This window comes from Argiope bruennichi, chromosome 6 (genome assembly GCF_947563725.1).
Source record: "Argiope bruennichi chromosome 6, qqArgBrue1.1, whole genome shotgun sequence".
Classification (NCBI taxonomy): Eukaryota; Metazoa; Arthropoda; class Arachnida; order Araneae; family Araneidae; genus Argiope; species Argiope bruennichi.
The window spans coordinates 32,405,762-32,431,931 of NC_079156.1; the positions used below are offsets into that span (position 1 = coordinate 32,405,762).

The window sequence follows — 26,170 nt, forward strand, 5'->3', positions numbered from 1 at the left end:
AAGTGCCTTGCTGCACTGTTCGAGGGCATCTAAAATTTGAAATTCAATTTTGATATGTCTCTTGGGGGAAAAGTAGTTTACTTTTCTGACTAGGTGGATCGAAAAGTTGGTATTCCATTTTGATATTAGAACTAAATTCCAACAGCGAATGCTTCTTCATTTACTCATTGCATTTTTTTTCTCTTCTATGCGAAGAATGCAAAGAAAAAGAAATTTATTCTTCAAAAATTCTAACTCAAGAATTTGAAGTATTTGCACGTTTTGTATATCACTGAATCTGATAACAATACTGATGGAAATATGTTTGATATTCTGTCTGTGAACCCTTTGAGCTGGCTGGATGAAATTTGGTAAGAATCGCATTAATACAATTTTTCTAGATTCCTATCAAGTTGTGAACGAAACTCATTTATCGGAATTATGTCTGTTTGTGAAAATGAACTGAAAAGCGTGTTGAGATAGCCGAATGAAATTTGGCCTGTGGTCTTTAATTCAAGTTTGTAAATTTCTATTGAATTTTTAACTGGTCTATTCACGGGAATTCTGACTATCTGACTGTTCCATTAAAAGTGTGCACGTTATTTAGAAAACGTAAAAAGCAAGTTGAATAAAATTTGGTACACGAATTTAACATTTAATGCATCAAATTTTGAATAAAATCTGCAAAATAGTTGAGCGTCTGTTTAACTGTAAGCGCAACTCAAAAAGTACAACGCCATAAATAAACGAAATTAGGTATTGAGTTTTAGCATCTAAAATATAGATAATTATGAAATTTTGAATAAAGCCTGTTTAATTGTTTGCCATGTGTCAGCCTGCACCTTCTTATTTACATAAAAATAACTCAAAAACGCACTGATTTAAATTAATAAACGTAAGCATGTGATCATATGATTACAATTGTAATTATATGTCAAGTTTTGGTTTCAATCAGTACAAAAATTCTTTCAAAATGCGTGTTTTCTTTATGTTAATATGCTAAGAGGCTCAGAGATCTATTATGTGCTGTACTCTGAAAATAAAAACCTGAGTACTCCTGATCTAAGATCCATAGTTCTATACGGGTGGGAAGATGAGTAAAACCTTCTTTACTAGAGAATAGGTGAGAAAGTTTCGGGAAGACCCTCCCCACGTGTTAGTACTAGATTTCAAGTACACGTTGGTATACAATGAAATTGCCGAACTAGTTGTTTCGGATCCAGGGAGTATTGAAATGGGACGATTAATCAGAATTTGACAGTTAGTTTTTTCCGAAGAGGTCAAAAGAATACTCAAGCATTGTCTTTGGTTCAAAAAAAAAAGGGGGGGGAGGGACATATAATTTCCATAAACACCAGCTAGAGGAAATTGCTTTTATGCATCTTTATATCTATTAAAATCATGCGTCGTTGCACAGATTTCAGTAAAAGGAGAAGAAAATATTATTTCTTTAAAAAATCCTCAAATATGATTAGAACGTCTAAATAGCATTCTGTTGTAATTATTCGAAACACCATATGTGAATGGATCAGAATTTAAAATTGAAATTGAATCATTGATTTAAAAAAAATACAAGCATTAAAAAATAATATAATTCAATTGAGGTTATTTGATTTTTCTCGTAAACAGCGTGAACTTTCAAAGATAAAATCTGAGTGAGAAAGTAAGGAAATTTTCAATTATAAAATCCATTTTTGGTTTAAAGTAAGGAATTTTGCATACGGTGGTTTCTAAACAATTTCCAGACTATTACCATATGGCGATGTCATCTTTTATTTCACCGTCGAGTAAATTTATTTGATAAAAAAACTAGGAAAAGCCAAAATAACCAAACCGATTCGGGAATAAATTATATTAAATATTTTAAGAAACACATTGCTTGCTATTACCTTTTCTGCTGCCTTTTACAAAAGTGATTTTGTTTCTGACGATATAAATAGCTCTCGGGGAAAAAAATGGTTAAAAAAATAAAATTAAAAAGGAAAAACATTTTTTTTTTCTTCGACGTCTTGTTAAACATTTTTTTCACATTGAAATGAGTTTAATTTTATTTTTGAAAGATTCGTTAAGCTCCTTGAAAATAAGTGAAAACGAAAACTTATTGATCAAAAGATGACATGCACTCTGGAATTCATTAAAAAGAGAAATGACTTTAGTTTTTAAAGATATCTAATCCGCTTTCAGAAAAACATATTATTCGTTTTTTCATTTGAATATATCGATTGACTAATACATTAATATATTATAAATGGAATGCAAATTTTCTGTAATGATTTGAGAGTAATGAGAGTAAATGGGAGATTGATGAGTATGAAAATAGTATGACAAATTTTTCGGAATAATATAAACCTTTATAAGAAAACGACTTTTCTCATTTGTATAAGGAAATAGTTAGGGACGGAGAAGCCCTTTAAAAGATAGTTTATATCTCTAGTCCTTTCTTATCTTAATTAAATTTAGAATCCAAACAGATCTCAAAATTCCGTTTTATAGATAGAATTGAATTTTTAGTAAACTTTTACTGGAAAAAAATTACTATATTCCATATCTCCCAATTCTTAACTGTGATAAAAGATGAAAAGTATGCTAATTATTACATATAGTGTCTCTATTTATTGTGTATTCTTAAGAAATTTTTATGAATGTTTTAAATCGCAAAGGAATGTATTTTTACATATTCATTTTGAATGCTTTTTGGTTTTACTATTTTGGCCAATATTTAAGATACATATATAACTTTAGTTACAAGATTACGAGTAGATCGACAGACAATCAATCCGCAGACGGATAAAGTTCAATATTTGATGTCGATTTAGACACTTTTGATGTTAAAATAGCGTTTTAAATGTCATCTATCTTGCTCTTATCGTTTTGTAGTTACGTGTTCATTCATTCTCGGACAGATAACCAGATATACTTCCTCCGAATACATTTCATTCATAATTTGATAGAATTCTACGAAATTGATGTATAAAACATAAAAAATTTCGTTTGCGTATATCATTGGTTTTTTTAAATTCTTTTCTATCAATGCTTTTTTAAAATTCTTTTCTATCAATGCTTTTTTAAAATTCTTTTCTATCAATGCTTTTTTTAAAATTCTTTTCTATCAATGCTTTTTTTAAATGTTGGTTGGTCTGAAACTTAAAGAGTAGTCAAAGTTTGAAATTGAATTTTTTAGCGATTATATTATTTTGTATACTTCATATACGATAACATAAAAAAATGATACATTTTTTTACAAGTATTCCCCGTTTTGGGCGAAGGGGTCCGCGAACTTAAGCAAGCGTTCTGAATGGGTGACGATATACAAAGGGGAATTTATAGAAAAACGAAATAAGACCCTTAAAAAATACTTAAAGTGTAAAAAACTTATATATTAAATTGATAATGCAAGTATTTTAATATCTTAGGTATATGAATAGGTTCGAGTTGAAAGTTTTAAAAAGCATTCGAGAGTAGATATATTATTGATTATCTATACAAAAAAAAACATCTATTAAAACTATACCATTTAAATGATAAATGTTATTTTATATAATTTTTTAATAAGGGCATTTTTTTGGTTATAAAGAGGTATAAAGAAAGAAAATCTTACAGTTTTGAGGTTTATAAAATGATTTGTTTAAAATTTTGCAAATAACGTAATAAATATATTATCTAGTTCTTGAAATAAAAAATAAATTGTATTCATGTCCTTGTTTAAATATTGGGGTTCACCTGATAAGTAACATGAAATTTTAAATTTTTTCACATTGTGAAGAACGAAAATAACTAGAAAATATTTCTAAATGAATAGATCACGTATTCTGTTGCTCAAGAATTGCAGAATATATTGGGAAATTATTAAATCAAATTTTAGCAAAAAATGTGCATTAGATTTTAATTTATGGGGTTTTTTATAATAAAATTATATCAAAAATTAAGTTTTTAGAAAATAATATTTAAATATATAAAATAGCATTAAAACGTATGTAAATTCAGATATAAAAATCAGTGTAACTTCTAAACAAATGGATTTAGAAACAAAATTCTAATGATTTTATAAAGAAACACTTGTTCAAACATTTAGAATATTAAACAAAAAAATTAATAATTCCGCAAAAAAAACTACTTTTCAACATAGTCACCTATCTTTTATTAACAATTTTTAAAATTTATTTTTGACATTCAGTTACAGAATTTGACTCGCAAATATTTATAAAATAAAGGCAAAAAAAGGAAAAGAAGTGAATGAAATATTTTGACTCGCAGATTAAAATATGTAGTTCACACATACTACATCAGCATTTTTAATTGATATGCAAGAATAGCTTTTAAATTCTACGACTGTAGAATAAACTCCTTGAGCTCTTATTTGCTCTTAGAGCAATTAATGCAGTTCTTGTAGTAATATTATTCATCGAAAAGCACGTGATAAATACATGGAAATATGATTAATCTTTTTCTTATGAAGAAGCTTATTTAAATAAGTGATTAGAGTCATTGACCTCAAAATCTGAATTAATTGTTCACGAAAGAGAGGAAACTTATTCTTTTGCCATTCTTGAAATTTCCGGACTGACCTCGCAGCCTTATTGAAATTCAAGCACGCGAATTTCTTACTTGACACTTAAATGAAGTTCCTCTTGTCATCTTTTGCGAAAATGATCCTTAAGGCTCAAGTACACACCGTGTGCTTTTAACTTGAGCTGGTGTTTTAAGTGCCCAGAGAGGTGTTTGGACTCCATCACTCGGTTTAAAAAGAAGGGGAAGTTTGATTCTGGGCTGCAAATCACTTCCGATCCAACTTTTCGAGTACTTTTCCTCACTCATCTCGAGTGTTTGGGCCACTTAGGCTTAATAGCTAAAAGAAACAAGCAGGCAACAGCCAGCCGCTTTAAGCATCTTCGCAGTGACCTTTAATGAGAGTGCGGAAATTGCTAAGTGGTTTTTAAATGCTCCAAATTATTCTTTAAGAACCGTTTCATTGAAGTTTCCTCGGCAGCTGGGTAATAAGTATTCCCAGAATTTTATTTCTTCGTTCAAAGAAAATACCAGAAAACTGAAACCGCATTTTTAATAGATATCACACTCTCTGGAAAAAATTGTATATATATATACATATTTGATTATTTTCTCTAGTTTTTGGCGATAGATGATGAAAAATCGCTGTTATCAGTAACGACAAAAACAAAACAAAAATGCTGTGAAAAGATAAGGTTAACATGGGAAAGGGCTACAGTGCAAATCGTTTATGGTATTTTAAGAACTACTGACAGCGATGTAAATATTTATATATTGATTTTTTGTGTGTGTTTTTGAAAATCGGTAAATGATGTTGGATGATACTGTTTAGTGAACGGCGAGCTGTTAAACGGCTTGGGAACTTGATAAACTTTAGATGCGAAACATAAACATTTCAGTGAACATTATTACGAATCAGCGGGCAAGTTGAAAGAAGGAATTTGCTAAAGAAACAGTTGTTACATAATATGAATGTTTTTTTAATATATAAAGAATGTTATTTACTCAATGTTTTAATCTTTCATTATATTAATTTGAAGCCAATATTTTGTAACCTTTCAAATACTATTAAAAATTCTTTTAAAGAGATCTTTTTTTAATTTTGAGAAGAAAAAAAAAACCGTATCTCTATCTTTACTAATAATAGCGAAAAATGTGTGTGTGTGTTTGCATTGGCTCTTAACAGTGAAAACCGTTTGACTTAAGAGTTAAAAAAATTGACAAATATATACTTTGAAAAGTAAGAATATGCATAGCTGAGCAATTTTTTTGAAATTTTAATTAACTAAAATTTAATGAAAATTTGGCAATTTTCCATGATAACTTCCAAAAATACTGTAACACAAAAATAATTTCTACATCACCTTAAAATTCAAAAAAATTTTTTTTAATGTTTCAATTTTTTGTTCTATAATTTGTTTCCTATTTTTAAACATATTTTAAAATATTTTAAACGTTTTTACAACAGTGTAATTTATTGCTGAAATGAAATACAAATCATTTATATAGTTGCTTTTATATTTCATCCTGTTTTTTTTCCATGTTGAGTGGTTTCAGCATAAAGCATGTTTTCGATAAAATTTTTCAAATATTGTTCTTAAAATTAAAGTCTTGTTTAAAAATAAAGCAAAGTAGAAAATTTGTAAACATTGCTTCTCTTTACTGTGATATAATTGGATGTATAAAGATATAGACAAAATATTGCTCTTAAAAATCAATGAATGAAAGAAGGATGAAATGAAAGAATGGTGAAATGCTTCTAAAATAGATAGAATAATATGTCTAACAAACATTGAAATTTGAAAATACTTGCTGACCTAACTATTAAGAGAAAGTTAAAAAAAATATTTAATTGAAATTTAATAATATTTGAGACCTAACAGATCGCTGAAGGCGTCTATTTAAAAATATGATTTGAGTTGGTACTTTGTACCAGCCTAAATTTTTAAAAGCAACAAGAGGATTATTCTGCAATATCACTCATAATTTGCAAACCATTGTCATATAACGAGGATGATAAATTGGCAATTCTATTTTCAAATTTCTGCATTAAATCAGAAGAAAGACATTCGACACTCGATATTGGATTTAATGTGAACCAGTTTCGCATTAAAGCAGATAGAACATAAATGTAAATGAATTTCGAATATGGAATCTTCTACCTAAACCGAGACATAGTTGCAAGGCCGCTGTATTTGGCGTTATGAATTATTTTAAAACCGGCGTTAAAATTATTTTAAAAACAGATTTAAATGTGCTTTCAGTGTCTTAATAATTTTTTTACGTATGGAAAATGTGGCAATATTAAAGTTCACAGAAGGATTGTTCATCGCAGTTAAGAAAATTTTCTGCTTATTTTAATTGAGATTCTGATGCTTTAAAATAGTCGTGAAATGCAAATAAAAAAACAAAAACGTGTAAGACAAAAATCTTATAAAAAAAATCCATCTCTCCTTTTTTAATCAAACGTAGATAACGAAAGATTTTGAAAACGTAATCATAAGTAAAATTTACTTATATACATAAATATGACCAGTTATTATAAGGAAGCACATTCTTTGCTATTTGGGATGGATTCGGTGAAATATCGTGCATGAGTATGAAGTGCATGAAATGGTACACAACTTGCTTTTATTTAGGAACTAAAGTTTTGAAAAAGGCATGACCTACTATAAAAGACATAAACGTACTGTTCGTTCTCGAATTCGAAAACTCTCCACATTTTTGCGCATGCCTTCGGATGGTGTTATTTCGTACAAGAAAGGATGACAGGAAAGAGGAAAAGAGGAGACGTTTACTTTAATAATAAGGTGAAATTGGATTATTCTGGATTTAAAACACGTAACAACTGCGGATAACTCGTAATATTGTCTTCACAATAAAATGTTTAAGAGCAATTTCTATTTACTGTAAGCTATCTAAACATTAAATTACTATGAATAAAAGGAATATTTCTGTTCTTAAAATTTGGTAATTCACTTTTTTGCGAAATGATAATATTTATGTAAAAACGCTTTTTTTCAATTTGTTATTGAAACTTTTGTGATAAAATTTAATGACATTGTATAAAATATTCTTCGTGTGCTACTCCTGAAAGATTTTACCACTTGAACTAACCATATTAAAAATCAGCGCACAATTTTGTGCAAAAATATTAATTAAAAATTGTGCAAAAAAAATAATTAAAAATCAGTGCACAAAATAAAATAGCACGTTCAGAAATGACTCACATGTATGTGAAAAAAAACAAACACCCTGAATGAAAAAAAATATTTTATAGGGCGTAAATCAAGGTCAAAGAAAGATGAATCCCGTCCTTCCGCGTCTCAGCCCTTAGCTATGTAGAATCGTTGAAAAGAGCTGGTCTTAGGGTACTGAAACGAACAGTAAGGCTTGAGAAGTAAAATGAAAAGGAGAATACACTAATAACAGAGAAAAACATGAAATTTCTTATGATATTTACACTGTATATAGAGCAATAAATCTAATTTAATTTATTATATCCTGCTGTTAATAAATTTGATCTGTATCCTGTAGAAAGAATGAAAGATATAATAATTCGAGTCAATTGAAAGAAAAATGATTAATATCGGATTATTGATTACTAACCTGAGTGTTAATAGCCTTCCGGTAATCATTTAGCTTTTTTGGGAGGAATAACACAGAATTAAAAGAAGACATTTAAATGGCTGTATTGAAGTTGATTTTTACTTGGGAAAAAATCTTAAACCTAAAATAAATTATAATAAGGGAATACACGACTACTAATACCACAGAAAAACATGAAATTTGTTATGATATTTACACTAAAACTAGAACAATAAGTTAAGTTTAAGAACGAAAAGTTAAGTAAACATAGAAAGAAAGAAGGATATAATAATTAGAGTCAATTGAAAGAAAAGTCAGTAATATTGGATTATTGGAAACTAATTGCCTTCCGGCTTCTTTTTAATGATCGTCTTTTGGGAAGAATGAAACAAAACCTCAAATAGAAATCAAAAATGCGATTAAATAACTTCGTGAAAAGGCGAACGGCTAATAGCCTCGATAAGAAAGAGAAAAAAAAAAAAAAAAACTGTTGGAAAAGGGAAATATTTCCTTTTCCTCCCATAAAGAGAAACCCGTGGTTAGAAAAGCGATCAATAAAACCCCACACACGACCACTTTACAGAGGGTAAAATTATCTCAAGATGACACTTTTCATTAAGACAGCAAAAAATCGGTGCGCGAGAAAAAAAATAAAAATAAAACAAAATCTTAAAAAAATATATATCTCATTAAGAGCTTAAACTCTTGCTAATCTTTACCACTAGGGCCATTTTTTTTCTCCGCCTCCCCTCCGCTTTTCGAGCTACCTTCTGAGCCCCCCCCCGTCTTCATTTCGAAGGTAGGTCTCACCTAATTATCCGACGACAACTTAACTTTGCTCGAACGAGTAACAAGAGAGAGAAGGGAAAAAAGACAGGAAGAAAAAGGGGAAAAAGCTGTGTTCTTTTTCCGTTCCTAGGAACCTCATCCTATAATTAGAAAGAAGTGGATGTTGGCGGAATGTTAAGCTCTGTGTGGTTAGTTATTAAACCAGGTTTTCAAATACACTGCATTTAAATTAAATAAGAACTGCACCTGAGTATCAACAATCCCATTTTTTTAATAAAATCTCAAATTTTATATTTATATAAGGTATTATATAAGTATAAATATTATATTATATAAGGTATATTTATAAATTCGTTTCCGTTATTATTAAATATCTTCCAAAACAATTATCATTAAAAATGCTTTTTGAATTATCTTAAAGCTAAATAAAATTTTCTTTTTAATGATATAAATTTTATTTCCGTTCAATTTTTCCTTTAATTTTAATAATATTTTAAATTTAACTTGATATACTATTAGAAACAAAGTTTTTAAATGCTATGATAGAATTCAAACTCTCCATCAAAACAATCAAACACGAGATTTTGCCAATCATTAAATCAGTAGTAAATTTTCACTTCCACTGTTATTTTGTAATATATACGCTTTGTATCTTGCAGTAAACTGTTTTAGTTGAATTAATGTTGTGTTATAGTTGTATCAAATTACAGGCTGAATTTTTTTTAAAGAAATCCATCCCATGATAATATGCAACATCCTAAAAGCCCAATAATCTTAGCGACAAACTGGTCGCCAAAGGCAGCTTGTTCAAAATAGTTCCGCTTATTTCCTTTGGAATATAATGGCATAGAAGAATAATGTGGCTTTAAAAGATTAAACCTTATTTTTGATACTCCAGAGTAGTTCATGTATTTTTGAACTTGTAATCAGTTTAGTTATTCCTGGATATTATAATTCGATACAAAATTCAAGTAAATTCACGTAATTCAGGTAGAAAATTCACGCATGGATGTAACGGCTAGTTGTAACAGTTTTTGAAAAATGAGTTGAATTTGCCTTTATATAAGGTATACTAGCCGCCTTTGGCGACCAGCCGGTTCGCCAATCTTAGTGTTCGTTAAAATTTTAATAATTAAATATTTTATGCAATTCCAACTTCTTCAGCAAAATATTTTAAAACTTCAAATTTTGATAGTCATATAATTCACTCATAATATTATAAAGGCCTTCAGTCATAACGTGATATGTATCTCTCTAATTTTCTGTTACCCCTCGTAGAATTTATGCTTTAAATTAAAGTGTAAAGGATTAATCTGCAATTAATATAACAATATTTTTTACTGAAACAAAGCATTTTTTTAATAATATGATTACTGATAATAGAGTCACTGAGCGTTTAAACTTTATGGGCACTAAAGAATATCTTTCTTAATTTATGTAATATCTCAAGCATTTGTCAACAAAATTTTCTCAGATTCATCATGAATGGATCGATTCATTAACAATGTTTCATTTTAAATGCATCAAACACTCAGAAAATAAAATGAATCGTTTAAAATAATCTGTCGAAAACAGGTTTAAAAAAACTACTTAAAAAACGATGTACTTAAAACTATAAGCATATATAAAAATATATATATAACTAACATAAATACAATTTAATTACAAAAGCATGCAACTAACCTAAAAATAATTTAAATCATTGAAAACAGGTTAAAAAAAACTACTTAAAAAACGACGTACTTAAAACTATAAGCATATATAAAAAATATATATATAACTAACATAAATACAATTTAATTACAAAAGCATGCAACTAACCTAAAAATAATTTAAATCATTGTAAACAGGTTAAAAAAAACTACTTAAAAAACGATGTACTTAAAACTATAAGCATATACAAAAAATATATAACATAAATACAATTTACTTACAAAAGCATACAACTAACCTAAAAGTAATTTAAATCGTCCGTTGATAATGGTTGCCATGCCAACGATCAGAACACAGTGCGCATGCGTGAATTTTCTTCGCCTTTTACGTAACGCAAATGCGTGAATTTTTCTACGCCAGTTGGGGTAACGCTATGAAGATTAGACATTTTTAATTTCCTTTATTCTGTGCTATTTTAATTCAAAAGTACTTCAGAATGAATCTGAAACATGGATTAATTAACAATGTTTAATTTTAAATGCATAAAACATTAAGAAAATAAACAGAATCGTTTGAAATAATCCGCCGAAAAATTTTAACCCTAGCCTCATTACTGTTGGGAGAAAAAAAGAACTAAAGCCTAAATCATTTGGCGTTGGGGAAAATTGAAGATTTTTTTGGCGGAAAAGTTGGCGGTGGGAAAATGGAAGATTTTTTTGGCGGGAAAGTTAGTTTTTAATTAATAATTGACTACCCCTAACATTTAGGGGGATGAAAAATAGATGTTGGCCGATTCTCATAGATACCGAATAAGCACAAAAAATTTCATCAAAATCGGTCAAGCCGTTTCGGAGGAGTATGGCAACGAAAACTGTGACACGAGAATTTTATATATTAGATTTATAAATTCATTTCTGTTATTATTTCATATCTCGGCAAACTATATGCCAGAAGTTCTCATAATTCTTTATATTTCCCGGAGAATATAATGGCATAAAAGGATAATATGGCTTAAAAAGATAACATCTTATTTGTGATACTTTAGTGTCATTCATGTATTTTTAAATGTGTAATCATTTGGTTGTTCATAGATGTTATAACTGAATACAAATTTCACGTGTATGGGAGGTAACTGCAAGTAATTTTTGAAATGTAACAATTTTTGAAGAATCGCTTGTATTTTTTATTATATTTCCGATCTTTTAATTATAACTGCATTTTTATAATCTAATTATTCATTCATAATATGTTTAAGAAGAAACACTTTCCAAAACATTTGTTGATTTTAATACCAGAAATATTTTATTCAAAACTAACTGGATGTTACAATTTGCCTAAACATATAACAAGTTGTATCGGACTTTCCAATAAATAGTAACAATAAAAATGGATATTATTTAAAATTATTTTTTTCGTTGTCATTCCTTTATCAATTAAAGCATATTTTATTCAATTAGTATTATTTTTTCTCGGCATACTTATAATAAATGGTATTAAGTAGTACAATGGTACTACTTAAGTAGTACAATACCAATAATAAATGGTAGTACAATACTAGTAATAAATGGTATTAAGTAGTACAATGAAACGCGCTTAAGGAGAATAATTCTTTTCGGAATCTTACTCGTTATTCGAAGCATTCGTAAAGAGTGAAACAGTCTTCTCCCCCCCCCGCCAGGAATCCGTGTATAATAGGACAATGCATGCAAAAATGCTCAAGAAAATATGTGATAAGATAATTTATTATTTTCAGTGCATGTTTTTTTTTACAAAAAAATTATTTAAAAACATTTGTCTTTGGCTACGTTTTAATATGTGGCGGAAATGGGATACAATATTATCGTTAAATGAATTTGTAGTGAGAATTTTTTCTTCCGTATTTTGATAATGTTTCTTAGCCTATATTAAATAATTTCTCACACTTTCAGCATTTTGTTTCTCGGTTGAGTCTACTATTTCATCTCTCCTGATCAAATCTCCTCTAACTTTTTGCTGCGACGTAGACTGCAGTTCCATAAATTCTTCGTTGGTTCTAGCTACATTCATCGATGTCGACCAACTCATCGATGTCGATCAACTCATCGATGTCGCTGCTATCCATTTCTAGTTCCACAATCTAGGCCACAGACCTACTCTCGTTGATAAAGGCTAAAACGGGCACTTGCTGAAACCCCTTGGAGCCGTGTTCGACAACGCTATCCGGCCAAAATTTTGGCCATGTTGATATAAGGATTCTCTTCCAATAAGTGCTCAACACAGTTTGATACAAAACATTTGAGCAAATAACGTCAGTATGTATACTCACCACTTTATGCGAAACATCGCTCGCTAAATGAGTCGCTTTTTTTCATTTTATTTCGCTCGTTATGCATATCAATCGTTATGTGAGGTTTGACTGTATAAAGCAAAACAAAGATAAAAAATATTGAACCAATCAATAGAAAAATCAAACTTAAAGTTTCTGTTAATGCAAAAAAAAAAAAAAAAAAAAAAATGTTTGCTACCGAAATCATTCTATGTCTACTTTTTGCAAATTAAGTATTCCATCCAGTTTTCATCAAAGTTGTTATAGGGTTCTCCTTAAGCTAAACAAAACAGTTCTTCTAACTGCATTGCATTTCAAAATACAGTTTCCACTCCTTTCCCCTATGTTGAGGGGGCTATTTGATGGTAGTATTGTTTTATTCCAAGATTCTTTGTTAATTTTCAAGAAAATGAGAGAAAAAAGTTTGACAGTTGATAATATACCTGATTAAAATAGGCAAAATAATGTGTCGCCTCGCGTGTCATTTTGTCTTGAATTTTCTCTTGTATAAAAAACTAACAACCATAGGATTATTATCAAATGCGAATGTTCGACGTTTTATATTAGGACTTCGCAACTCGGAGTCCCGCAACACAATAGTGCAAACTGATTTCAGTTCAACGTTGAAAAGTAATCGCAGCATCATGTGTCGACAACTTTATCAAATTCGTCTTATTTAATCGTTGCCTATATAAGACTGGTATCATCATACGAGTTCGCTTAAATATTTGATCTTTAAAATAGATAAATTACAATGTTAATGGTATTAATGTGGTGTAGTAAGTCACTTCACAACAACAACAACAACAACAACAACAAAAAACACTACATAATTGCAATTAGAAATCGTTTACATTTAACAATCGTTAGTTAAATATTTCATTGAAAGTTTTTTTACGTTTGCAAGTAAGTAGCAAAGTATTGTTATATAACTGTAATACTTCTTCCCTGCATGGTTAATCTCATGTTAGGGAGAGAGCGGTACAAATATTGATGAAATTTGATAAAATTTAATCTTTCCAAAAATCTACAAATGTTGTGTAAAAAAACCATACATTCTAAGTTTTATTCATATAATTCAGAATCGTTTTTGAGTTCCCTTGTTCACAGACAAGGGAACTCAAATTCCAAATAATTCCAAGGGACAATCCCAAAAATTCAAATTCCAAGAGACATAATTCCAAAAATGTATTGTTTAGACCCATGGAGGTCTAAAACATCGTAAATCAGCAAAATCTCGAGTTCGAATTTTTTGGTGATTACAATACTTTTTCTTTTAAAATTTCTAAATGATAAACTGTTGTAAAAAAACCCTGCTACGAAACTAAGAAATTTATTTTAATTCTTAAAACAAGATATTTCTAAATATGCAACATATTTCGTTGGAAGCACCATTTTCAGAACTAATGGTACTCGATTTCAAGATCTACTGAAAAACCGTCTTTTGTATGGGCTTGGTGCATGTCAAAGTTGTCATTATAAGCCAAAGAAACTTAAGCTAGAGTAGGCTTTTTTAAGGTAGAATCCTATCCCAGTTGATATTTAATTCCAGTTTAAAATTAAGGAACTGTTCAAATAGCCTTTGCAAATCTTTTAATATTAGCGTGACATATTGAAACTTTTTAGCAGTAATTAAAATGTAATTACTTTAAGTGTTTTAAATAAGTGTTAAGTAATTAACTTTTTAGAATTAATTAGCCGGGATTAGTAGCAAATTATTACAATATGATGTTTCTCTGGTATCAATTAAGTTGGATCGACTTCAACACAAAGTGATGAAAATGGAAACGCTTTCAATAAATTACGTTTTACCGTAAACTAAATTTGATTTTCCCAATTACGCTTTATTTAAATTAAACGATAACCGCACCTGCTGACTTTGATTCTCCAATTATCATTGCAATCAACAATCCAATTTTATTCTTAAAAATCCAAAACATGATGTTGTCGGAACACCTTGCCAAAGACAAAGGCACTTCCATTTTTCGAATAATTTGCCGCGATTAAATTCAACTCCATCCATGGGGTAAATTCAATTACTTTATTTATTATGCGACACAGAAAAACAAACATAGCATTCACTCAAACTCTCTGTCCATCTTTCAGCACTCCTTTCAAAATTTAATCTGTATAAAATGCTAATCTGGTTTGTGTCTTAGCGTTAAACAACTTTTAACTAATTCTGTGCACATTCCCGACGTCCTAATGTTATTTACATAATTAGTTTCGGAAGGAGGTGGGTTTTTTTTATCTTTCTTGTTTCGGTCGAGTAAGTGTCTATTGTTTTCTTCCTCTTCCTGTTAACGAAATAAACGTAAACAATTGCCTTGTGGATTTTATAAAAGAAATTTTTAATAGAATTTAGCATTCCCTCACGTACGGTAGAGCAGCTTGGACTTTTCGCATTGCTGATGTAAAAACCTGGATCGGAAATCTAATTTCGTTTGATATTGCTGGAAGTATGTGTTTGTACTTTTTTTAAAGCTTCAAACGGCAAATAAGTGTTAGAGCTCAATTGTTTTTCTCTCGAAACAAACATGTCACTAGGGTTCTAATTCTTTCTTTGACCCATAAAAGCGTTTTGAATTCAAAATAAAACTGTTATGGTTTGGAATTCGTTTAAGGTAAATCTGTTTAATTACTTGAATTGAAATTCATTTTGGGATTATCACACATTTATTGTTTGCTTGTAACCAAACTATAATCTATATTATTTTATTTCTTGATTTTACAGATTTTAAACTAGTAAGCAAGTGAATATTTCGTTTCCTCTAAAAGGCTAATTTGTCTGCTTTCTGATCATCCAATAGATAGATTTACTCCCTCATCCTATTATCTCATTAAACTATGTGCCCCAGATAAGGATAGATACTGATTTTGATACAATATGAAATTATTCTTCAAATAAAGGCAATGGAATTATTTTTAATTTTCCTCGCAGCATTCTCAAGGCCAGAGATACCAACGTGGTTTTGTTCTATAGCCAGTTCTTATTTGGCTGTGATATCAACTGATGCCATTGCCAAGAGGGTGGTAATATGCTGCAGACTTTGGTACGCGATCTCAAGATGCAGTGTGTACAAATTAGTATAATTGAGAAAAAAAATTGTTTTATAAATATGGTAACGTTATTTCAGATTTTACAGAATCGGTTCTATTAACCCTTTAAAGGGCCATTTTTTCCTAGTCGTATTATGTTAAAATATTTTTAGGCTTGAAATCAGAATAAGAAAAGGGATTCATTTAGTTTATTAGATAAATTTAACTTGATTAATTAATTAATTTGGTTAATTAATAATTAAGTAACAAATCAAGACACATCATTTTGTCTGAGATAAAGAACCGAAGCATCTAAGTTTCTGACTTACTAAAAAAATTTGTTAGAACTTATGCCAACCTACATAATTTGATACAAAGATTGATATATTTGGTGGGAAAGCATACTTCCCACGGCCCTAGAAAGAGTTAAGCAATTAATACTTCATTTCTACAAAAAATAATCTGTATTTTCTAATCATCTGACAGATATTTACTTCCTCCTCCCCTTTAAGCTAATTATCACGGTCAAAAATAGATGCTGCTTTTGTTATAATATGAAATTGTTCTTCAAATAAGGACAAACGAATTATCATTAATTTTCCTCTTACTAATTTCAATTCTGGAGACATCAATGTGATGTCATTGTAAAGCCAGTTGTTATTCGGCTGCGATATCAACGTAGTGCCATTTGAAAGAGGGTCGTTATATGCCGTCGACAGGCATATGCTATCATAATATGCCATGTGTGATATTCAGATTAAATGAAATATAATATGTACAAATTGTTGTATAAGTCTTGCGAAGTTGGGTTATTATTGGTTATTCTTGTAAAGTTGGGTTATAATTACTTGAATTGAATCATGTAATAAATAACTATTTGTTACATGATTCAATTCAAGTCCACATGGTTTGCAAAGATCTTTTTTTCTATGGACGGAACTTTTTGTAAACTTGCTTAGCTAAAGTGCTTAAATATTAATGATTTCAATTAATGTGTTGATTAATGTGTTTCTTTCGACAATCTTGTAAATAATTTTTTTGCACGTTGCTTTTTGTGTTAATGAATTAGAATATATCATTACTGTAATACCACGCATGTTGGAATATATCATAGGAACCTGTATATCATAGTACCTGTAGCAGAAGTAACTGCCTTTCTTTTTCTACCCACTCAAATCATCAACCATTTGATCAAACATTTACCTTATAGAAGAAACATTTGTCTCTGAGACTGAGTTATTTGAATCAAATTTTAGATTAAATACTTGAGGCAAATTTTGACATATCGTATAGCGCCAGCTTAAGACACTGTAATTCCTTACAGAAATTGCGCATGATATATAACAACCATAATATACTTTTGAAATTTTAATTAAATCAGTAAAACTGCACATTTCCGAAAGATGATGTTATTTTATCGGTATATATAATCGTCCACTACCATCTGTAACGCTGAGCGAATTTCCAGCCCTTTTTATCTGCATCATTACCGGATGCGGAATTCCAATTTCGATTTTGGCATCTAGCAGCTGAGGCAGTTTTTGTTAATGTTTGAAATGACTAATTTAATGAATGCGAGCAAACGTAAGCATGGAAAATATTAAGTCAATGAAATCTGGTTTGAAGTTTTTATTATTTGCCGATTCACTTTATACTTCTTTCAAAAACTAAATTAAAAGTTATTGTTAATATATTTTTTAACGTTTTTTTTTTTTAATTTTTTTTATTCGAAATTGCATTTTTTTTCTGCTTCTAGATTGCTGTTTTCTCAATCCGATTAGATATGAGTATTAATGAACATTAACGATTGAGAATATCCCATTATAAAGAATTAAAATTTTTATTGTTATTATATATTTATATATATTAAGCACTCTACAAAGGCGCATGAAATTTTCTACTACGACTTATATTAATAATTTTAGAAATTATTTAAAAAATAATCTGTTTTATTAAAACCTGTTTAATATTCTTTTTCTATTTAAAGCCTGCAGAATGAACGGAAACAGTTAAGGATTTATTTTAAAGAAACTCTTCTATTTTTCTTGACTAGTAAAAAAAAGCTACCCTTTATTTTAGCAAACAGAAGTTAATGCAGACTTTTTCCAAATCTACCTGATTAAAAGATTTCAATTAATCGTAAAAAATTCCCATGTTCCGTCACTTTTTATTAATCAGTTGGAAATACTAATTTCAGAATTGGAAAAACACTGAAAAACTTCAATATTCTAAAGCTAAAATGAAAGAAAAAAGCTCCTTTTTTAATATTTTCTTGAGAAGCAAGGCATGAATGATTAAAAATTTAATCCAAATCTTTATTTGCCGTATTTTTTTTATGTACAGAATACTCCTGCAAGAATCAGCGCTGATTTTTTTTAAGATTGAAAGAGGATTAAATTCGTTAAAAAAGAAATATAAAATAATGGAATAAAAGTTTTTCAGTTTAGATTGAGGAATTAATTGAAGAAAAGCTTTTTATGAAAGAAAAACGATTTTTTTTATGAAAAGTGGCGAAAATAGTTGAATAAAGACTCTTATGACTATGAGTGTCTGCATAAGTAGTTCGCATTCATGAATTTTGAAGCTTTGAAATTATTTACATGAATGCCTTTCTCAGAATCATGTATATTAAAAAGAAAAAATAATATAGAATGCATGAATTAAAATATGTTAGTAAATTTTTATTAGAAAATCGTATTAAATGAAATAAGTTCAAATTTACATGAAAAATGGTGAATTATTTTTGAACAGTTCAAATTTAGGTCAGTTGATGCTCATGACATTAAAACCAATGCTGTTGCCTGTTTGAAAGAATTAATAAATTCTTTAATTATATAATTGTAATTCTTAAATTAAATTACGTTTTTCATGACATTTGTTAAAGTTTAAAATCTATTAATTTATTGAATCATTTTTTAAAATTTTTATCAATATTTGTCAGCATTATTAAAGTAGGTCTCATATAAAGTGTTTTTATTTTTAGTAAATTTAGTAAATTTTATGAAGATTGTTTATTAGATTGCTTTTTAAGTAAGTAATTAAGTTTGTATGCCATTGAGTTTAAAATAAATCTGGAAACCTAAAAGAATCCTACGAGAAGACTGCTTACAATTTTTCTACAAAATTTTTTCTTTTAAATTTAGGATTTTTAGTTAAGCAATTGTCAAAATAAAATATTTAACTATTTTGTTTTATAGCTGTTCAATGCAGGCAAAATACATTTCTTACTCAAATTATAATTAAAATGTCAATATTGTAACTGCAGCGTTAGAATACAAGTTTGTGCATGGTTTGTGATATAATGCAATATATAGTAGCATGCGTAGATGAAAAACATAGTTAACGTTAATAATATGTTTGTGAATTTGTTTGATTTAACTCCAACTTATTTTTTTTCTTTATTAAGGAATCAATATTATATTTGTATTTTTTATTTATAAACATATTTGAGATTCTTAGAATTCGGAGTTAGATTACTAAATGCATGCGAGGTTATTATAAGTACAATTATGTACACATTTATGAGTACAGTACAATACAGTACATATTTAGATGAAATGCATAGTTAACGGTGGTAATGTGACTGTGCATACTTATGTGCTACCTGAGCATTTCTTTTTGTTTATTAATAAATCAATACTCTATTTATATTTATATATATATATAACACTTAAAATTGCATAGAATTTGGTTATTGGTTTTAGATTGCAAGCACCAATAATCAAAGTTTGTCACATAGTACAATATGTAATAGCATGTTTAGATGAAATGTACTATTACCCTTAATGTGCACGTACAAACGTATGAATTAACTCCCTGCATATTTCTTTGTGTCTGTTAATAAATCAATACTCTACTTATATTTTTTATTTATATATATACATGAGATTATATAGAATTACTATTGTGATGACAGAATGCTTTGTTTTCTAAATAGGGATGTTAAGAACATGCTACGATTTTTAACGACGTAGCAGATACGTCATTTATAATAAGCAGTTTTTAAACCCAAATGCATATGTCTTTATTTATTTATTATTATACGTTTGGGTTAAATATTTGATAATAAAATAGCTTTATAAACAATTTTGAACAGCATCCGAGATTTTCCTCTTCAAGTTATTGTATAATTTTATTAATTTATTTTTTAATGAATTTCACACAAATACAAAAGTTTTTAGATGAGATGTAATTTTATTAATTCTCTGCAAAAAAGCGGCGAAGGGGAGATGACATTTAGTTAAATATTTTGAAGTTTTCAAATGCTCCATGCTTACTTGAAAATAAGGTATTAATACTTCTTCTGATGTGCATATTAGTTTTTACACCACGCTTTACATTTTTCATATAATTTAAATTACACTGCTTTACTTTAAAGGATTGGTATCCAGAATTTTCTTTCAAATTCAAAAGAAAATAATTGTATTTAGCTAAAGAGAAGTCCTTTGGTCCATTTTCCATCTGGATTATATCTTCCCCAATTCTAATTCATCAGGTTTTTCTTTCCATAGTAAATGTATCTTAACTCATATAAGGGATAAGACATCGCAGATTGCAGTTTAGAAATAAATATTCATTTAAAGCAATGGCTTACCCTTTATGGAAAAAACTTAAGCATGGCTTCGACAATAATTCTTTACAAAACCTAAGAAAAAAATGCAATTGAGTTAAGACACGACATAAAATTTGATCGCCTGTAATACGACGAACAAAAATTCGCATTTAACGAGTTCTGAACTTTGAAAGAACGACGCATCACTTAATCTCGTGCACTTAGTAAGTTAATTGCGTCTCGTTATATGCAAATTTCAATAGCAGCCCACCACAAAAGAATACCACTCAATTTTAACAGGAAATATTCCCTTAAAACTCCTGAATCTCATTAATTCTGCATATTTTTCCAGCCAAAAAGATGTAACGTCTTCGCACTTGAGTCCTGTTGACATTTTAATAAGCGATCCATCATACCGGAGGTGTGAATATTTGAAAAGGTGATTAGGGCGTTTATGTTGGTTAGAAATTTACGCATATTAAGATGCGAAAAGGTGTTATTTGGGTAAATTCGAAACGTACTAACTGGAAGAGTTAGTGGAAGGGAAGAATTCCATCAGAAGAATTTAAAATTGTGTGGTAGCTTGTTGTCTTAGAAATTACCTGCTCTGCTAAAATATTTATTAAGAAATTGCATGTTTTAAAAATGCTACTTTGATCTTAAATAGTCTAAAATGTTAAATTTCAAAGTCAGATACAAAATGTGTTAACGAAAGTCGCTGTATTTATTGCATTCTTTAAATAATTTTTAGAATTTTCTTGCGTTTTTACGTTTTTCCCAAAAAAAGATGATGTAAATCATTCGCAGTATCAACAATCCATGCATCATCTCCATTTTTAAATAAACATGGCAAACAAAATGATGCATAATTGATAATACAGGCAAATGACCGTTCATTTTAAAGTGGTCAATCCAGTTGGTTTTTGAAAATTTTCCCTCTCTCTCTAATAAAATTGTTACACCCGAGTAGGCTTACATGGAGCTGGCGTACAATAGTTACTTTTAACTATTGTACGCCATAATATTGACGTACAATAGTTTCTTTTAAATATTAACTTTTGGCATGAATTTAGCATTTTTATTGAATCTATCGTGTCAACTTTGGCGAATTATTTGGCGATTAATCCAGGTATGTGTGCAATAACATCCGAAAATTGAATTTGTATATTGAAAATTGAATTGACCTGCTTTTCTCAACCGACTGAAACACAAATTAGACTCAAATCTGCTCTTGTATTCACAAAATCCCATACCAAATTTGATATATTTAAGTCATAGCATCTTTGAGTTACTGCGTTTACATGTTTTTGAAAGTACACACCGACAGATTGTCAACTCTTTGTTGGATTTGACTCAAAATTTGACAGGTGTCTACAATAAAAATGTTAAATCTGTGGACCGAATTTTATCTCCTAACTCACTTTTTTTTGTAATTATCGTAATAACATATTTAATCAGCCAGACGGACGGAATTCTTCTAAGCATAGGTTACTAAAAATTTGATAGAAATCTGCAATTTGGCGTAAGGACCGTATGCCAAATTTCATCCGTCTATTTCAAAGCATTTTTGATTTATCTTTGTCTCAGACAAACGGACGGGCATTTTCTAAAATTGAGGTCTAAAAGGTGGTGATTCTTCAAAATCTCGAATTCGAATTTTTTTGACGATTACTTTACTGTTACGAATCTGTGATGCGGCTTCCCAGCATAGTTGGTTCCATAGGAGGTCCCAGAGCTTGGTGACAGACTGGGCGACCATTTGGCGACTTGGCGACGAATTTGGCGACTTTTGCGCCAAAATAGATAATACCCGAAACATCGAGAATTTTCCCGATCCGTCCAATAGGAACGGAGATACGCCTCGAACGTTCCTGATTGGTTGAGAGGCTTCTAGCCCCGCCTCCTGAGACCTATAAAAGGAAGCACCCGCAGCTGCCGGGCGGTCGTGAATTGGGTTGTGAACCAGTGGTGAGCCAGTGGAGTCGAAGAGTAGTCGGAATCGACAGCAAGAACTAGCCTTCCAGAGATTAGTGGAGCAGCGACGGATGCAAGTGAGGGCTGAATTAAGTTGTGCTCTACAGTCTGCATTAGAGTCTGCTGTGTGCTGTTGTCTGCACGTCTCGGCTGAAGATAATTGTGTGCTGTATATAGTTGTCGTCTTTGTGTTGTCCTGTGTGTCTTCATGTAAATAAACGTCGTTTTTTCATTTTCTACTGCCGTCTGCTGATTGAGCGTTCTCCACATCACATAACTCCCACTATCCAAACTAACCCCGGAAAATTTTGTAACAATACACTCTCTATAGTAGTTATACGAAAAAGTAAAAATGCTACTTTGAACATAAGTAGTTTTTAAATCTTAACCGGTCAAAACCGGTTTTAAAATTTTTTAATAATTAAACGTTGCTATATTAATTGCATTCCTTAACTAATTTAAAGAAATTTCTTGTGTTTTGATTTTTTTCTCCCTAAAAAGATGACATAAATCAATCGTACCCTCAATAATACATGCATGATCTTCACTATGAAATAAACATGGAAAAGAAAATAATGTATTATTTACAATGCTAGCATTTGACCATTTATATTTAGAAAAAATGGGATGTTTAGAATAAATTTACTGGAAAAATTTCGCTGATACTGTATTTACTTTTTAAAGACAACTGAACAATGCTCATATTCATCAAATAGAAATAACTAATCAGAATCGGAAAATTCATTATTATTTTTTCTTTATTTTTGTAGCTTTATTTTAAGTTATTGTTATTTTAATTGCACTGAAATGGATCAAATCATGGGTAAAACCGTGTGGATTTTGCTAACATTCTAATATTATTCTAAATTAAATAATTATAATTATTAACATTGCCATATTTGTATTTACATATTTTGAAAAATTTATTCTACAAAAATTTTTTATTTAATTTAAAGACTTTTTTTTTCTTTCAGATGGATTTGTGGGAGATATAGCGTTGAGTCGGTTAGAAAACGAGGAATATGAAAAAGAACTTCAGGCGGAAAAAGAGGAAAAGGAGAAAGCGGAGCAACTCGCCAAGAGCCTGGAAAAGAGCGCGAAAAACTTGACCGACAGCGAAACAAGGAAAAGGCACTGGACCTCCAAGCGACTATCCAAACAGAAACTCAGGTTTGTCTATCAGGCAATTGAATTCAATGAAAAAAATGTTGTAAATAACGAAATATTTTTCTTGATAATGTCATTTTTCAGTACTTCAGTACTTTCAGTTTTTCACCTTATTATCCTTTTTCATTAATTGTTATTAATATTTAATTTTATTAATATTGTTAATTATTAACAATATGAATAACTTATTATCTCTCTCTCTCTCTCTCTGTGAGTGTCTACTAACTATTATAAGGAAAATGTTGTGCATATTTTGGCTCATTACATAATCACTAGACATTTAGATCCAGAATTGCCAATATTTGGCATAAATGTAATTTAAAGAGGAGGTTCACCTTGGAGCAGTTTATAATTTTAGTTAGTTTAAATTAAATAAAATCTGTATTACTTCTCAATACTAAAATGTCGTAACAAAAAAAGTTAGTTTTACACTTTCTTAAAATTCGAAGAAAAAATATTTTTTTCACTACATCCATTTGTTAAATATTTTATACAGATTAAAAAAAGAAACACCTTTAAAATTATTTTACTGTAATATATTTTATCTTTGTAATGAAATTCCTATAACATTTGCAAATATTTCATCGCAAAATTTTCTTCTATTGTTGACGACAGTGCGAAGATACAGCTTATTTTTCCATGTTGAATAAGTTTCTATTTAAAATACTTTTAGTAATTTTTTCTTAGATTCTGCTATAATTATATGTAAAATTTGACTTCAAAAGTAATAAGTGATGATCCGTTTCTAAGGTTTATTTATTTTTAAGAACTGCTGATTTTTCCTATAATATAATTGGAAGTAAAAAATATATGTATCTCTCTTTTAGTTTGAATGTTTGTTTTAGGATTGCAGTAAGCTGACATTTTTTATTGAAGCAAATAAATTTTTGTTGAATAATCCTCCGAGAAATTGCGTAAATCCTGAAAAATATCGTATATTTTATTTAAATGCTTAATTCTTATAATTAATTCCTTTTAATATTGGAGAATTCTCCAAGATTCTCTAATGTTCAGAATCTTTCATTTTGTCGCCAATATCAGGAAATGCGTCGCCAAGTTTGTCTCCAAAATCGGAATCTCTGATTCAGCATCCATTAGCACTATCTGTAAAACTCTGTTCCTTACCGTGAAACAAACTGCGCAGGGCAATAGTATTACAAAATCCTGACTATATGAATTTAAAACTGACTTTTTTTCTTTTTCTTCCTTTCTTTTTTTACGAAATCGTCGTCGTAAGTTTGAAATTCAAAATAAAATCTGCATTTTATTATTAACAATAAAAAAGTCAACAGATTGTTGTTTTTAGATTATGGAAGTAAAAAAAACAACAAAAAAACTCCGAATTTTAAATTATGAGGAAAAAGATTTAAATAACAAAAATAGATCTTGAAATAGAACAATATGAACTGAGGTAAATGCCTTATTTCTCAAATTTGACGAGAAGGTATTGGTTCTTTTTCTGTTCTTGTAGTTAACTTATCAAAATGTGCGTCTTCCACAGAAAGAAGAACTGTCCCTCAATTCAATGAAAGCAGGCAATTTGGTCATCAATGGCCGGCTGGACTTTTTTCTCTTTGGACATTCGGAACCCCTCTAATGACCCCCAATTACTGTCCGGGAAAAGACCGTAATTTGTTTCCCCAACTGAATTTTTCTGCTCTGCTTGGCGCCAAATTGAGTCTCTTTTTCCCATCCGGTTGTTAAGGGATAACTAGTGGATTTGGCCGCATTGTCTTCCCTGGATCTGCTATTATCCATTGACCAATGACTCATTTCTCTGTCCGATGTGTCCAGTGCTTTCTCTCAGTGGGGCGCAAAACAACTGAAAATGGACCCGAGGAAATGAAAAAAAAAAAAAAAAAAAAAAAAAAATCCTAACCAAAATAAGAAAAGATAATTCTCTTACCTTTACCTTTTCTTTTAGATGAAATCTTATTACTTTCTTTTAAAAAGAAGATTTTAGTAGTGGAAAGACAGAGACTAACTCCCTTCATAAGTAGATAAAATCTATCATCCGACTCAAATCACCGAAGGGTTTGCTATGCATATTTCTTTCATTTGCCTAGAACACATATATAGTATAATACTGTAAGATAAGAAAATAAAACTATCCACCGAATGATTAGGCAGATAACAGATTGTTTCATAGATAATTCAAAATCTTAATTCTTTGGCAGTATATCCTTTGCTTCATATTCTATGTAATGGAAAAAAATCTATTTATGCAAAATTCGTATCGTTTTTGTTATAAGAATTAATACAAATTAATTGTCTTTTCTAAACTTTTTTGCATATATTTTATAAAAATGTTATTTTCATACTCCTGCGTAAAATTATGGATCATTGTTTGGGCTAGGCACTGAACACCACGAATGCTCAGATTTTTATTTTCAGATTCCCGCACATAGGGATTTGTGCTTTGTAATATATTGAATAAAACTGAATATGCATTTCAAACGCCTTTTCTTCCTCCGATTGAAATATAAATTAGGCACAGAACTACAATTTTAGTAAAAAAATCACATGCCAAATTTTATTTATCTAAATTGTTGCGTTTTATAGCTATCCTATGTACATGTATGAGAAAGGACAGTCTGACGGACTCTGAAATACTTGAT

At 29.5% G+C, this 26,170-nt stretch overlaps 1 protein-coding gene across 1 annotated transcript in view; it reads left to right on the top strand.

Moving 5' to 3' along the window:
- Positions 1-26,170, top strand: part of LOC129971523 (tolloid-like protein 1) — a 346,326-nt gene that overhangs the window by 134,724 nt on the left and 185,432 nt on the right. The window contains exon 3 of the mRNA XM_056085378.1: positions 23,360-23,555. Coding sequence (XP_055941353.1) covers positions 23,360-23,555 — 196 coding nt within the window. The remainder of the gene's footprint in view (positions 1-23,359; positions 23,556-26,170) is intronic.